Consider the following 16,933-nt stretch of genomic DNA (forward strand, 5'->3'; position numbering starts at 1 on the left):
AACTGCAAAGATTTTCACTGTGAGTGCCATAGAACAATATCTACAGGCAAAACCAAGATGTTTGAGTGACCAGGAAATCAACAGGATTTCTGAAGGCACGTTTTCCATGATCTCCTTATATGGCTGTGAATGCCACAGGAATGAACGGACACTTCCTATCGTTCCCCCAGGTGTCTGCAGCATTGTGACGTATTTGTAGGCATATCATTGGAAGATTGGCCATAAGAGCCTACAATTACCATGTGTCTTGCATGGTGTCTGCGTGGAAATTGGTGCGCAAAAGTCAGGTCCCAGTATTTTTCCATCCGAATCAGAGAAGAATGCACGCTTCTAGGACTGGCATTTCAATGAAGAGATATATGACAAAACACCTTGAGGATTGATTCAAACAACGTTTTCCATGTTTCAGTCGATATTATGGAGTTAATTCGGAAAAAGTTGACGTTTAGGTGACTGAGCTGGTAGCCAAATGCATAGTAACAAAACGGAACGTTGTGACAAGCATCTTTCAGGAAAAACTGGACATCTGCTATGTAACTGAGAGTCTCCTCATTGAAACATCTGAAGTTCTTCAAAGGTAAATTATTTTATTTGATCCCTTTGCTGGTTTTTGTGAATGTTGCGTGCTAAATGCTAACGCTAAATGCTAAGCTAGCTATCACCACTCTTACACAAATTATTGATTTTCTCTGGTTCTAAAGCATATTTTGAAAATCTGAGACGACAGGATTGTTAAGAAAAGGATAAGCTTGAGGACAGGCATATTTATTTCATTTATTTTCAGAAATCGCTAATGTTGCGTTATGGTAATGAGCTTGAGGCTGTAGTCACAATCCCGGATCCGGGATGGGGCGGCCTAACAGGTTATTTAGATTTATTTGCATATGTAATTGTATTAGGTTGTGTTGAATTACGCTTTTTGACTGCAAGTCCCAGAATGCCTTGCGAGAGGAATGAGTGATAACGCGCCAATTATGTGCAGGTGCTAGTGATTGTAGCTGATTTTTCGACAGCATCTTACCTGAATTGCTCTGTACCAAAACAATTGTTGTTAAATGTAACGTAAACAAGTATTCTTACTAAAAGAAGCTTTCGTATCAAACCCGACGTCCCGAGTCATTAATTTGAAGTTAGTTAATCTAAAATTTGGTGCCGAAACCCAGGCTATGAGCTGCGACGAAGAAGTGGCTAAAATGGCTGAGGAGGAACGTCGGCATGAAGCAGAAAGAATGAGACGAAAGCGGGGTACCATTCGAGGCGCAACAACGTGGATTTTGAATCGGATTGACGTGGAAATATCCCAGTCAAATCCGGATACCGATCACTTGAGTACATTGTTGGAATTGTTATCAGCTAAGGAGGACAGTTTGTTTGAACTCAATCGTGGAATTGAACAGTTAACGCCATTGGACGGATTGGAGGCAGAGATTGCAATGTAAGATTGCATGCACAGAGGATTATAAAGAACGCATTATCATGCTGAAGAGTCGTGCACAAAGAGTGATAACGAAGAAACAGGACGTCAATCCACTACCAGCCCGGGTGAGTGACGCTAACTCAGTAAGGCTACCGAAGTTGATTATTGAGAAATTCTATGGAGATGTCAGTATGTGGCAGGAGTTTTGGAGCCAGTATGAGACTGCTATTCACAACAATGATTCACTGTGTAAAAAAGAGAAGTTTATCTATCTGAAAACATATCTCACTGGACCAGCTGCAAAGGCAGTAGCAGGACTGATGTTAACAGACAGTAACTATGATAATGCAATCACTCTACTCAAGAGCAGATTTGGAAGGAAAGACCTTGTGATTAGTGCTCATATGTCAAAGCTGCTGAATCTCACACCTGTGAAGAAATCCTCTGATCTAAATGCATTGAGGCAGCTATATGATGAATGTGAAATTCAAATTAGGAGCTTAGAATCACTGGGTGTAGTGTCAGAATCCTATGGAAGCCTACTATTCCCAATCTTACTGCAGATGATTCCAGAGGACATAGCTCTTGACTATAGTCGTCAGAGGGGAGTAGATGATGAATGGAAAGTGTCTGAGATTATCAGTTTCCTACAGAAAGAGGTTCATAGCAGGTGAGAGTGCTACAAATGACAAGATCATACAACCAACAGAAAGAGAGCAAACCATGGAACAAGTCATGCTTCTCCAATGAAATGAAACCAAAAAGACCCAACATGCCCTCTGCTGCAACACTGCATACAGCCAGCCAGAAGGAACAGCAAACGTGTCTATTTTATGACAGTGCAGACCACAAATCAGAAAACTGCCCTGACTACAAGATTGCTACACGCAAAGAGAAACTAAAGAACATGGGAAGATGCTTTGTATGTTTAGGACAGAGACACATAGCAAAATTCTGTAAAGTCAAAGATGTGTCATGTGCAACATGTGGAAGCAGACATCACATTGCGGTGTGTACCAGTAAGAGGAGTGAGGTGCAACCCCCTACTGTTTCTGTAGATGACCAATTCTCCTGAATTGAAAACAAAATGGGAGGAGAGTACGACAACTGACCACCCGTTGACGTTACAAACACAAGGATTAGTGCTGAAGGTTTTAGGTTTAGTATGGAGGCCGGAAACGGATTACTTTGTGTTTAACCTCAGGCCGTTACTGAGCATTCTAAGGCAAAAGGAAAACACAAAAAGAAGTGTTCTGCAGTCGTCTGCACGTATCTTCGACCCTCTTGGTTTCTTAACTCCCTTCACCATCAGGATCAAGTGCATGTTCCAGGAAATGTGGGAGAGGGGACTTAGCTGGGACGAAGAATTACCACCTGATCTGACACGAGAATGGCAACAGTGGTGTTCAGAACTACCCCAGTTACACCAGCTCACCATAGCAAGGTGGTACAGAACAGACATGCAGCCACAGAATAACCACACCCTGAAACTACACGTGTTCTGTGATGCAAGTGAAAGGGCTTACAGTGCAGTAGCTTACTTGCAAGGTGAGTCACAAGACAGGGAAACAACAAGTCTAGTCGCATCCAAGTCCAGGGTAGCCCCACTTAAGAAAATGATGCTGCCACGCCTGGAGCTCATGGGAGCTGTGATTGGAGCGAGACTAGCAAACAACTTGATGACCACACTGAAAATGGAAGAAAACCAGATCAAAATGTGGACAGATTCGATGATCGTGCTGCATTGGATTTGCAGCTCAGCTCAGAAATGGAAATAGTTTGTTGCGAACAGAGTGACGGAGATCCAGTCCTTGACCAATCCAGAGTCATGTTCACATATTGAAGGGAAAACTAATCCAGCTGACCTCCCTACCAGAGGACAAACTGTTCGAAACTTGACACAGAGCGAGCTATGGTGGAATGGACCCAGAATTCTGACATCACCCAATCAGTCCGAAGAGACTGATGATAACAAGGTTCCGGATGAGGTGAAACGGCACAAACAGCACAGACAGCACTGAACCTGTGTTGGAGCTTGAAAGGTACAGCAAACTGAAAAGAGTGTTCAGAGTCACCGCCTGGATAAAGAGATTCATTGCCAATGCTCGTACAACCATAAAGATGCAAGGTGAACTGACTGCTGACAAACTGTTCGATGGAGAAAGGTACTGGATTAAGGTAACACAACAACAGAATTTCGGACAGGAGATAAAACTACTGAAGGCAGGGAAAAGCCTAAACAATGACTGTAAAATCAGAGAACTGAAACCTTTCCTGGATGAACACGAACTGCTCAGTGTAGGAGGAAGGCTGCAACAGTCAACTTCACATTCAGAGAGCAGCACCCATGGGTTCTGCCCAATAAGTCCAGATACTCAGAAATGCTGATACAGTACCACCATGAGAAGGTGATGCATTCTGGAGCAAGTGACACTCAGCACCCAACGTTACACAAGCGGGAAATGACACGCAGATGGAAGTACAGGCAGAGACTTGTGACCAGTTTATGGAACAGTTGGCGGAGAGACTACTTGCTGGATCTAAAGTCAGCACACCGCTGTGACACACCACAGCCCACCCCACTGAAGGTGATTGAAGAACTGTTTCCAGGCCGAGATGGCTTAGTTAGATCATGTTCAGTTCGTACTGCTTCAGGGACTTTGTGGAGGAGACCTATTCAATTGATATACTGCCTAGAGATCTAGATGAACACAATTGTTCATGGGGGGGTGTTGTTGTAAGTTGAATGTGTTTGAGTTAATGTTTACGTTTATTCTTTGAGCTGTATCTAAAGATATTTCTTTAGATTTATTTGCATATGTAATTGTATTAGGTTGTGTTGAATTACGCTTTTTGACTGCAAGTCCCAGAATGCCTTGCGAGAGGAATGAGTGATAACGCGCCAATTATGTGCAGGTGCTAGTGATTGTAGCTGATTTTCCGACAGCATCTTACCTGCATTGCTCTGTACCAAAACAATTGTTGTTAAATGTAACGTAAACAAGTATTCTTACTAAAAGAAGCTTTCGTATCAAACCCGACGTCCCAAGTCATTAATTTGAAGTTAGTTAATCTAAAAGTTTTTGATAAGGATATTTGTATAAGTGGTTACAATGTTTATCGCACTGATCGAGTTAAGGTGGGGGTGTGGCTAAAAATGTAAAAACTAAATTCCCTTTAAGTGTGGCAAAGTCTGAAACTATTTGTAAACAGTTGGAATTTCTTGCTTTGAATATTGAGGTTTCAAAGGGTCTCTCTATAACTGTGATTGGCTGTTATAGACCCCCCTCTGCTCTCGGTGATGCATTTTCTTATTCGACGCACCTTATGTCTTAACTTCTTTACAGTGAAATGATCTTGATTGATGTCAACTGGTGTTGATTAAAGCCGGTGTCTGATTTTTAAATGTTTTGTAATTCTATGAATCTACCCAGTTGATTAACTCACCCACTCGCCCAAATCTTAAATTCCCAGATAAATCTACCCTGATTTGATTTGATATTGACAAATGTTCCACATAAATATTCTGCGGTTGGTGTTTTTTGTAATGATTTAAGTGACCATTGTGCTGTTGTTGCTGTTAGAAATACTAAGGTTCCTAAGACAAACCCACGTTTTATTCGTAAGAGACATTTGAAGTGTTTTAATGAACAGGTTTTCTTTCATGATTTGTTTTATTTTGACTGGAGTAAGATTGAGCTTATCCCTGATGTGGAAACTGCCTGGAAATTCTTTCATTATGTTTTTTTCCAAATAGTAAACAAACATGCCCCATTCCGCAGGATCAGGGTTAAAGGGCGGGATAATCCATGGTTTTCTTCTGAGTTGTCTTGTATTATTCACAACTGTAATCTAGCCTGGGCTAAAGCAAGGAAATCACGTTCTGATGCTGATTGGCTTATTTTTAGGCAGTTACGAAACAAGTGTTATTTTCTTCTCAGGAAGGCCAAGTCTGAATATTTTATGTCTGTTACCACTGATAACCTGAATGAGCCTAGAAAGTTTTGGAAGGCTATTAAGTCGATGTCTGGTAACAGTAATGTTAATGTAATGTTAATGAATTACCGTCATGTGTTTTGAAGGACTCTGTTGCTGTATATGACAAAACTGAAATGCTGAATTGTTTCAATGAGCACTTTGTATCATCTGGTAGGCTGTTTGATTCAGTGTACTCTGTCTTTGTACAACCCTGTGTGGATGAACCAGTGAGAGCTGGTCAAACCTTTAGCTTTTTGCCATTCTCAGTGCAGATGGTACATAAAGCCCTGAAATCCTTAGATCAAAAAAAAGAAAGCCTGCAGGTCCTGATCTTTTGGATCCCTGCTTTTTAAATCTTGCAGCTGATTTCATAGCTGAACCACTGTTCAATCTAACCCTGGAATGTAATGAAATTCTGAAAATCTGGAAATCAGCATTTGTCCTACCACTTTTAAAAGGGGGGGATCCAACTCTTTTAAATAATTATAGGCCAATCTCAAAGCTGTCACCCCTGGTGAAAATACTTGAAACCCTTGTGAGTGAACAGCTAAAATAGTTTTTATTTACTAACTCTATTTTATCAATGTACCAATCGGGTTTCAGGAAGCAGCATAGCACAATTACAGCAGCCATGAATATTTTAAATGATATCACTGAAGCCCTGACAAAAAACAGCACTGTCTCACTTTTTATTGATCTCTCTAAGGCTTTTGATACAGTTGATCGTGCTATAATAAGGCAGAGATTGTCAAGTGTAGGTCTTTCAGAGCATGCAGTTGCATGGTTTGCTAATTATCTGTCTGATAGAACTCAGTGCACTCAATTTTATGGGCTTATGTCAAATTGTCTAGTCTTTAATGGCTCTTGGTCCTCTCTTATTCACTATTTATATAAATGATTTAGACAAAAATGTCAAATGCGCAACTTCATTTTTGTGCTGATGATACTGTTATTTACTGTTGTGCCTCGTCTCTTACAAAAGCTTTCCATAACTTGCAAACCGCTTTTTATACTGTTCAACATACCTTGTGTCAATTGAAGCTTATCCTCAATACTGACAAAACTAAATTAATGGTGTTTTCTAATGCAAGAAATAGACTTCTGAACCTTTCACCTATTACTACCTTTCAGGGCAAGAAGATTGAGGTTGTAACCTCATATAAATATCTTGGAATTTTAATTGATGATGGCCTCTTTTAAATTGCATATTCAACAACTTACAAAAAAATTAAAGCTGAAATTTGAATTTTATTTTAGGAATAAGGCCGGTTTTTCTTTTGAAGCCAGAAGGAGGCTAGTATCAGCTACATTTATTCCTTTACTAGACTATGGGGATATTTTATATATGAATGCTTCCGCTTAGTGTTTGAGAATAATTTACACCCTTTACCATGGCACTTTGAGATTTATTTTAAACTGCAAAACCCTTATGCACCACTGCACTTTGTATACCAGGGTTGGCTGGCCTTCTCTAGTCACTCGTAGGCTCAGGCACTGGTATACTTTTATTTACAAAGCCATTTTGGGTTTACTTCCTTTTTATTTGGGCATTTTTATTGTTCAGAAATGTGGTGGGTACTCTCTTTGTTCGCTGGACTTTATCCTGCTAACTGTTCCAAATGTCCGAACTGAATTTGGTAAAAGGGCTTTTATGTACTCTGCGCCATCGTCTTGGAACGCCTTACAAAATACTTTTAAACTGGAAGAACTTGTCCAGATTGGTATTTTAAATCACTGATGAATGATTGAGACTGATTGCCTGACCTGTCAATGTTTTTCATTTGCTGTTTTTGATTTTGTTATACTCTTGTGAATTCTATGATGGGTTTTTTTCTTGTAGTTTTTCATGTCGTTTGTCTGTCATTTTTGTAAAGACTTGGTGCTGCCTATCTTGGCCAGGACGCTCTTGAAAAACAGATTTTAAATCTCAATGAGCCCTTCCTGGTTATATAAAGGTTAAAAAAAAGTAGTGCTGCAGATAGCAGCAGGTAATACAGACCCTCACTGCCTCTTTCAACCCAACACTAGCTACCAGATAGGAGTCTGTGGGTTATTATGTGGTCTATTCCCTCCCATAATTAGGCCACCGTGGTAGATGATAAGAGTGTGCCTTGACCTCAGTGTCATCTCTAATAATAAACCTACCGGGAATGGCTAAGGAGGGCTTATCTGAACTGAGCATGTCTCATGTAGATTAGATAGAGCTAGGACAGGGGAAGCAATGGCATAGTGTAGCCATCTCCCCTAGTGCATGTTTCATTCAGTGACAATTTGTGCATCGAATAACACCTTTCATTTGGCACATTAAGAAAAGTATATTTACATGCACAGCTGTATACTTAGACTGCTGTCATGGCATTTCTAAAAGGGTTCAGGGGTTATTCGACGGTTCCAGGAACGGTGTGGGTATTTATAAAGTGTTTGAATGTAAGTTGAATTGCTATGCTTTATCTTGGCCAGGTCCCAGTTGCAAATGAGAACTTGTTCTCAACTAGCCTACCTGGTTAAATAAAGGTGAAATAAAAGTAACGGGGCTCTGTGTGTTCACACGAGTACATTGTATAATGTGATTATTGATATGTCTATTTCTGAGATTGTGTGTGTGTAGACAGATGATTGTGTATGGTGCTTAATTTCTCCAACAGGCTCTGGCCCTTATTGAGCTGTACAATGCTCCAGAGGGCCGCTACAAACAGGATGTCTACTTGCTGCCCAAGAAGATGGGTGAGTCCTTATTATATCCTCATGTGTTTGGAGCGTTACATGAGAATACAGAGAAATAGTGGTTGTAGTGGTAGTTATAATTATTATGTTATGGTCTAGCTAGCTACTCAATTCCACGCTTCAAAATTTCTTCGATCACGTGGACTGGGATATGTTCCGGATAGCGTCGAACAACAACATTGATGTATACGCTGATTCGGTGAGCAAGTTTATTAGCAAGTGCATCGGTGGTGATGTACACATAGCGACTGTTAAAACCTTCCCCAACCAGAAACCGTGGATTGATGGCAGCATTCACGCAAAACTGAAAGCTCGAACCACTGCTTTTAATCAGGGCAATGCAACCGGAAACATGACCGAATACAAACAGTGTAGCTTTTCCCTCCAAGGCAATGAAACAAGCTAAGCATCAGTATAGAGATAAAGTAGAGTCATAGCGGCTCAGACACGAGAGGTATGTGGCAGGGTCTACAGTCAATCACGGACTACAAAAAGAAAACCGCCCGTGCCACCGACATGGCCCGCTACCAAAACCTGCGGACTCTCCTTCACCGCAGCCAACGTAAAACATTTAAACGTGTTAACCCTCGCAAGGCTGCCGACCCAGACGACAACCCTAGCCGTGTCCTCAGAGCATGCCCAGACCACCTGGTTGGTGTGTTTACAGACATATTCAATCAATCCTTATCCCAGTCTGCTGTTCCCACATGTTTCTAGAGGGCCACCATTGTTCCGGTTTCCAAGAAAGCTAAGGTAACTGAGCTAAACATCGCCCCGTAGCACTCACTTCCTTCATCATGAAGTGCTTTGAGAGACAAGTCAAGGATCATATCACCTCCACCCTACCTGACACCCTAGACCCACTACAATTTGCTTACCGCCCCAATAGGTCCACAGACGACGCAATCGTGATCACACTGCCCTAACCCACCTGGACAAGAGGAATACCGATGTAAGAATGCTGTTCATCGACGACAGCTCAGCATTTAACACCATAGTACCCTCAACTCATCATTACGCTTGAGACCCTGGGTCTCGACCCCGCCCTGTGCAACTGGGTCCTGGACATTGACTGGCCGCCCCCAGGTGGTGAGGGTAGGAAACCTCTCCACCCCGCTGATCCTCAACACTGGGGCCCCATAAAGGTGCGTTCTCAGCCCTCCCGTACTCCCTGTTCACCCATGACTTCGTGGCCATGCACGCCTCCAGCTCAATCATCAAGTTTGCAGGCGACACCACAGTGGTAGACACAGTGGTAGACTACCAACAACGACGAGACAGCCTACAGGGAGGAGGTGGCCCTCGGAGTGTGGTGTCAGGAAAACAACCTCGCACTCAATGTCAACAAAACAAAGGAGATGATCGTGGACTTCAGGAAACAGCAGAGGGAGCAGCCCCCTATCCACATTGACGAGACGGTAGTGGAGAAGGTGGAAAGTTTTAAGTTCCTTGAGGTACACATCACAGACAATCTGAAATGGTCCACCCACACAGACAGCGTGGTGAAGGCGGCGCAGCAGCACCTCTTCTACCTCGGAGGCTGAAGAAAATTGTCTTGTCACCAAAAACACTCAAACTTTCACAGATACACAATCGAGAGCTGTTCAAACCACGTCCACTGGTTTCTGAGGCCCTACTTATTTCCTCTGATGACATGAATGTGGCATTCCATTACATTGACACGAATTGTTACATTGAATAAAATAAAACATTTGATCATTTCTATAATTGTATGTGTGTTGTGATTGTCTCAGATGAGTATGTTGCCAGCCTGCACCTGCCCACCTTTGATGCCCACCTGACTGAGCTTTCAGATGAGCAGGCCAAGTACCTGGGTCTCAACAAGAATGGCCCATTCAAACCCAACTACTACAGGTACAATCATCCATCTAAGATCCCTTTAAATGACACCCAAATATCAGATTTATGTATGATTTATCTGCAATGGATCCCCACAGCCACAACATACATGTTCTCATTGGTCCAATCGAGTTAAGGTAAAGTAAATGTTTGTATGTTGTACAGTACAAACATTTGACTGCTAGGTTTATGTTAATGTTTGGGTTTCACAGGTATTAGCTTGCATGACTGGACCACAACTCTGCACTCCTTGACTTGGACAAGGCCTGGATGACCAGAAGATCATGAAATCTATATTTTATTTTTTAAAGACACTGTTTCTGTTTTCAAATCAAGCTCTATTCCGTCATCATCTTAAGTAAATGTTACCCTGTTTCATTTGCTGTTTTGTGTGTTTAGTTTCACCATCAGTTCTGTAAATACACACTTCTAAGAAACCAGCACGCAGGATCCCACTGGACATGAATGACTAATTAATTGAAAGTACAGCACTTAAACTCTGCTCTCTGCTAGAGATGTATTTTTTTCTACAGAAGTCTGATTTCATACCCACTCTCCACTAGAATAGACATTTTTTCGGTGGTTTATCAGTAGTTTGTTTTATGTTTATATTATTGTGCCAAATGATTGTGTAGGGAAGGGGATCATTGTGATTGAAATTTTATTTGTTTTCTGCATTGATGTCGCTACAAGCTTCTCAAATAATTACATTCCAGCCAGGGGAACAGGGAGAAATGGACTCTACACTAGAAAGTCCCAATCGCATTTAAAGGTCCAATGCAGCCGTTTGTATCCTAATATCTAATCATTTCTGGGTCACAATTAAGTACCTTACTGCGATTGTTTCTTTTTTTTAAACTATTTTAATTGAAAACAGCTTCTTAGCAAAGAGCAATTTCTCAAGCAAGAATTTTGCTAGGACTGTCAGGGAGTGGTCTGCGTGGGTTGGGGAAAACTGAAAACTAGCTGTTATTGTCAGAAAGGTTTGGAACTCTCTTATTAGTCTATTGACTAATTTACCGTCTGGTGATGTCATCAGGCAGGCCAAACTCCATCACACCAAAACAGGCTGAAACTTCAGGCAGTCTTTCAAACAGCTCTTACTCTAAAAGGGCATTATTGTAATTTTAACAATTCCACAGCCTTATTCCAACCTCAGTCTAGAAATATATATATATATATAAAACAAAGGAAATTAAGTGTTTGACTGCACTGGGCCTTAAACACATTGTCACGTTTCCTACTGGAAACATGATACCCACATAGATGTTTATTACCAGCTGTTAATTTTACTGCTCTATCCTCTCTCCCTTTGAAACAGAGCTGAAATGTGATTGAATTGAAAATATGATTACTTTTACTGACTGAATCTCCTAAGGCATACATGTATGCATGCATGTACAGTACAGAAATGTAGTTATCTTCACCAACATGTAGATACAGAAAGGTATGTGTAACCAGAAGAGCGATTATCCAATGTGGCACTGGTTTTGATTGGTTCTCACATGGTTATAGGGTAATAACACTGAAATGTTTTGCATTAAAGGACTCTTATCAGACTCAAATGACAATAGTGGAGTTGACATTTCTCCATCTCTGGTCCTAATTATGTGGAAATGCGTTTATTGAAAATATTTTTGAAATATTGTAGATGGCTGATAGTTTATTGTTACTGGTATCATTTTTTGTGTGGTGAATCCTGTTTTTTCTTAATGTTCCTAATCACCATGTTGTCCTTCTCTGTTCTCTACATCCATACCTGCGTGTTTTCATGTCACCATCACATGGTCACTATTGTCAGTTTTTAGCAGAAAGAATAACCTTACACAGCCAACCAACTCTCCATAAGGGAGAGTTGCTTTTCAGTGGAGTAATGATGATCATCAGACTGCAAACTGCATGTTTTATGGTGTTTTTTTTGTTTCACCCGCGGATAGTATTACAGAGGGTAAATAATATGTATGTATTACCTGTGCATTTAACAGACCACTGTCACCCTGGTCTGTTAACATGGGACACCGAGTCCATTGAATACAGACCACATCTGTGCATACAATTTTAGTTTTTGCTGAAGTTTCCAGGCTTTTCTGTCCTTCCATTTTAGCTGTGTGAAACAGATACTGTTTTGTTTGTGTATACGTTCGCTGATGCAACTGTGAGATAAAGCACTTTCATCTTTGCACTACTTAAAGCTGTTGGGCATTACAAGCAAGGACTTATGCGTGAGAAGATCATTGTTGGCGGGACATTGGCGTCGTAACGTTGGTTACTGGTCAAGTGACAGTGCCTTGTGACTCATCTGCTACTGTACATATTCATCACTTGTAGGATTATGTCCATCTGCTCTCTTCCTCTTTGGAAGCTGTCCAACAGTGTTCTGATTCTGCAATATAATCGCTGTGCACAAATCTAGTGGTCACTTATAAAGATTTGTACTTATTGGGGGGGGGGTACCAAAACTGCTTGATGTGTCAATATTTTAAAGTTACTTCCATTGTGAGTTAACAAAGTAGTTTGAATTCACTTGTTTTGTACATACCATTGTTTTTGAAAGTACAGTACATTTTTCCATTTCTTCCCTTGGGTATGGTATGTATAGCACTACCGAAAGCATGCCATAAAGTAAAAAGACTCGATCGCCCAGAATTCCTTTACATGCACTGCATTGATTACAATGCCTCTATCAAGTTCAGTTTTAGTTAAATGAATCTTCCATATTTTGTATTCATTCATACTGTCATAACGATAAGGACTCGCCAGATGTCCTAATAACTGACAAATATAGTCAGTTTATGAAACATTGTCTAACAGGAGAGAGTTCTTACCTCACCAGCTCTCAAGTCCAGGGTCATTTGGCTGTTGTATGCAACAGTGCTCTGCAATTTCACTTCAACCGACGTAAATAGTGAAGAACTCTAGTGACATATAATTATTATGCTTATGTGATTGATTTGTAACCATTTTTAATAATTTCATCTCGAAAATACCATATACCAAGTGACAAGTTTCACTTATTGACAACAGTATTCAAAACCAAGTGATGCGTGAGGAGCTGAAATGTTGACCCTTTATTATTTGAAGCAAGGATCACTGAGACGTACATGATGCGAGAATCGCTTATGTATCTCTGGTTTCGACAACTAATGTTTTAGCTGATTATTTGAGCTTTGCAAATGAAATCATAATGTTAGATTATACAGTACTATATTATTTTTCTGTGTATTATTTGGTGTAGTCTGGCTGAGTCTCAATTCAAATTGATTTACTTGAATGCTCTCCGATGCTGTTTCTGCTTTCTGTTGGTTGATGTATACCTATCCCTTTAATAAACTTTTCTGTGTTTGAATTAAACTGCTCGTGCAAAAATGTTGTCCCATTTCTGTAACTGACTGTATGGGGGTTTTCCACTTTGCATAATATTTTCTAACACTGTTAGAAATTGTATTAATGTAGTAAACAATGCTTTAAACAACAAAATATAGATTAAACTATAACAAATATTTGATTTGGCTGCTTCAAATAATGTAAGACTGGGCCAACAATGACTGTGTATTTCAGTCCTAGCTCCTGATACGTCTACAGCAGCTATAGGTTAACCCGCTTCACTGCCCTCCAAACACGGCAGAGGAAATCTCCCTCCATGGGTGATTTATGATCACTAGCTTTTTGGAGCTTTGACTAACTCATCTTAGATAACAACCCAAAGCTGCTGTGCCAAGCAGAAGTGCTTCCACACATCTTCACCCAGCACTGGCATGGCAGGGTCAATTGGAAAGATGTACACAAGTGTGTCAATAATGTGTAGAAAGAGGTCAAGATCATTAACCTTTAACTAGGCAAGTCAGTTAAGAACAAATTCTTATTTACAATGACGGCCAAACTCTAACCCGGACGATGCTGGACCAATTGTGTGCAACCCTATGGGACTCCCAATCACAGCCAGTTGTGATAGCCTGGAATCGAACCAGGGTCTGTAGTGATGCCTCTAGCACTGATATGCAGTGCCTTAGATCGTTGCTCCACATTATGGTCCAGTAGTTATGTTCCAGTTTTGTGCTCATCTTCTCTGCAGTGCTCTCCACAGTCACCAGGTCTCACAGGGTATCTTCCAGAGTAACCACTGGGATGGCACTTCATCATGGCTCTCACAATCAGACAGGTGATATCTCTTTCAACTTCTGGTTTCAAGTATAAGTTGACCTCTTCTCCACTGGCCACTGACATTCCAAGGATGTCAGACAGGTGCTTCTCCAGATCATCCAGTAAGGGCCAGTCCCTTAGGACGAGTGTGGAATCCTCTGGTGCACCACATTAGATTAGGTTCAGAAGTTTGGTCACAATGGTGTATATGGTTGGAAAACCAATCCCAAGAAGTTCTCCATGGACAAGAGAAGCAGAAGTTTATACCGGAGGAGGGTCCAGTCTTGCAGTCAAATGTGATCGGCTGACGGACACTTCGAGTGACCGCTGTCATAACAGTCCCAGAAGCCTCACCATATCCAGCAGCCAGGGCTTTTTTCAGGGCAGCCACACTCAGCAGGTAATCAAGTATGGAGTGCACATTCCTGACCCCACAGGCCTGAAGAATAGGACCTGCATCTGCTTTGTATCATTTAAAACATCTGTGTTGTGCAGAGTACCCAGCCTGGGTTGGGTTTCCCAAAAGCATCTTAGCACTAAGATCATCTTATATCCATTTAATTGGAATTAAGACAACCTTAATGCTACGATGCTTTTGGGAAACCCAGCCCTGGTCTCATAGACTATACATAACATAGTAAACATACATCTGGGACACTTAAATGAGTATGATATGTGAAGTTTGGTATGGTTACATAGAATCCGGGACACTTAAATTAGTGAGTGATTGGTAGGGGTGGGCGTATAACGCAAACATCTAGCAACCCAAAGGTTGCATTTTAGCTAATTAGTAACTTTGCTACTACTTACTAATTTTTAGCTACTTTTCATGTTAACTAACTCTAACCTTAACCCTTCAACCTAACTCATAACCCTAACCCCTAGCCTAGCCAATGTTAGCCACCTAGCTAACATTAGCATTAGCCACCTAACTAATGTTAGCCACAATATATCATTTTTTAAATTTGTAACATATTGTATGATTTGCAGTTCGTAACATATCTTACAAATTGGAATTTGTAACATACAAAATGGATGATGGACATCCACAAAATAACTACATAGCATACGAAACTTAACATATCATACTAATTTGGGTATACCGACCGGATTTACATTTACTATGTTTCGTCTACCCCTGAGTCCAGGTTGGAGTACCATCAAGGTCCTTCAGAACAGATATCGCCATCCACATCATCAGGTCGACAAGTGCCATCCATGCTGGTGATCCCTCTCCCTCAGGGGAGTCTGCAGGGTTTGCTCCAACTCTGAGAATCACTGGTGACAATTTACACCACCTTCCAAGATGCACTCTGTAGATGGGAGGCTGGGAAGTAGATCAAGTCACTGTTGTTGTCCTCAGTGGCCTTGGAGTAAGCTTCTGGATGAAAAACCAATTGGTTCGCTTTGAGTCACAGTCTGCTCTCTGCTTGTAGTATTTATGCTACAGCAAGACAGAAAATAAAGGCCACAAGTTCAGAGACCATGAATACTACAGGAAATAATGGAACTGATAGCTAATAAACATCTGTATCAAGTGAAGTGACATACTCACAGGTTAAGAGAGGAAAGGGAGAAACACTGACCCTTCAAGGCTATTAGACTGGGAGTTCCTCAGTGAGTAGGCCCGAAGAGAGAGATCCAGATAGGATGAGTTTTAGATTTCTTGTGCTTATTGCTATGATTACCAACTGTACTGCACTGATTGGGTGTAAGAGATTTTAGTGCAGAAGATCTACAGGGAGTTTTGAGATGAATGGTTCCATCCTTCCAGGCCTGGAGTAGGATATTTTTTGGGGGGTGTACTGAATATGTGTAGCACAGGCTGCCGATGGTACCTTAATTGGGGAAGATGGGCTCTTAGTAATGGCTGGAACGGAATTACTGAAATAGTATTGAACACAAACACATGGTTTCCATGTGTTTGATACCATTCCATTTACTCCATGCCAGACATTATTATGAGCCATCCTCCACTCAGCAGCCTCCTGTAATGTGTAGGCGTTTCTTTTCTTCTCCTTTTCCATTTTGTTTTGGACAAAAATGTTCAATTCACACTCCGACCTGTAAAAGGCAGCAATACGTAAGTAAGTCTGCGTCGGGGAAGAGATTGCTGAGGGTGTGAATGAGAGTGCGAGTCATGAACCAGAGGCGGAAGAAAGGCTCCAGGCTCAAACCTGTCTGCTGAATAAATACCTAATGGTGTTAAAGAGTACAAAATAACTACTGAGTGTGAGTTCCTGTCTCCTGTTACTGGTGACCATGGAGGGAGTGACATCCCACTGGGCACACACTGTTTGAATCAACGTTGTTTCCACATCATTTTTAGGAAATTACATTGAACCAATGTGGAATAGACTCTGAATTGACATCTATGCCCAGTGGGTTGGAGTTTTGAAGTGAGCTTGACCAGGGTGAAGTAGAGACTTCCAATATTTTCCCTGAGGAGCCTGAGATGATTTTGGACTGGTAGGAGTGACATTTTCTTTTTATGTGGATTCCTGCTTTTTGGCTGACCCATACATTGTTTCAAACTGGGTAAAGGACAAACTGGGAACGGTTACATCTGTGAAAGTTTTTGTATAAATGTTTTTTGCATCCTCCGGCCAGTGGCAGCAGGTGTTCCGCGTCATGCATCTCAGGGCTCAACCTGTGTCGTTCTTTGTTTTCCGGAGCAGGGCACCGCTCAAAGGAGTGATCAGTGGGGTGGCATTGAGTGTAAAGGTGGTTGAGATGAGAAATAATATTCCTGGTGTTTGTCATGCTTGTAGTTTGGTGAGACACAGACCCGGTGGAAATAGTGAGACAGAGAAT

At 41.2% G+C, this 16,933-nt stretch overlaps 1 protein-coding gene across 2 annotated transcripts in view; it reads left to right on the plus strand.

Moving 5' to 3' along the window:
- The window catches only part of LOC118399875 (S-adenosylhomocysteine hydrolase-like protein 1), a 60,590-nt gene extending 47,260 nt beyond the window's left edge, over positions 1 to 13,330 (plus strand). For both annotated transcript variants that reach the window (XM_052473502.1, XM_052473503.1), the window contains exons 15-17: positions 8,041 to 8,119; positions 9,874 to 9,994; positions 10,192 to 13,330. In XM_052473502.1, the coding sequence (XP_052329462.1) occupies positions 8,041 to 8,119; positions 9,874 to 9,994; positions 10,192 to 10,198 (207 nt within the window). In that variant the 3' untranslated portion in view covers positions 10,199 to 13,330. The remainder of the gene's footprint in view (positions 1 to 8,040; positions 8,120 to 9,873; positions 9,995 to 10,191) is intronic.
- Positions 13,331 to 16,933: the final 3,603 nt, after the last annotated feature.

This window comes from Oncorhynchus keta, chromosome 21, assembly GCF_023373465.1.
Source record: "Oncorhynchus keta strain PuntledgeMale-10-30-2019 chromosome 21, Oket_V2, whole genome shotgun sequence".
Classification (NCBI taxonomy): domain Eukaryota; kingdom Metazoa; phylum Chordata; class Actinopteri; order Salmoniformes; family Salmonidae; genus Oncorhynchus; species Oncorhynchus keta.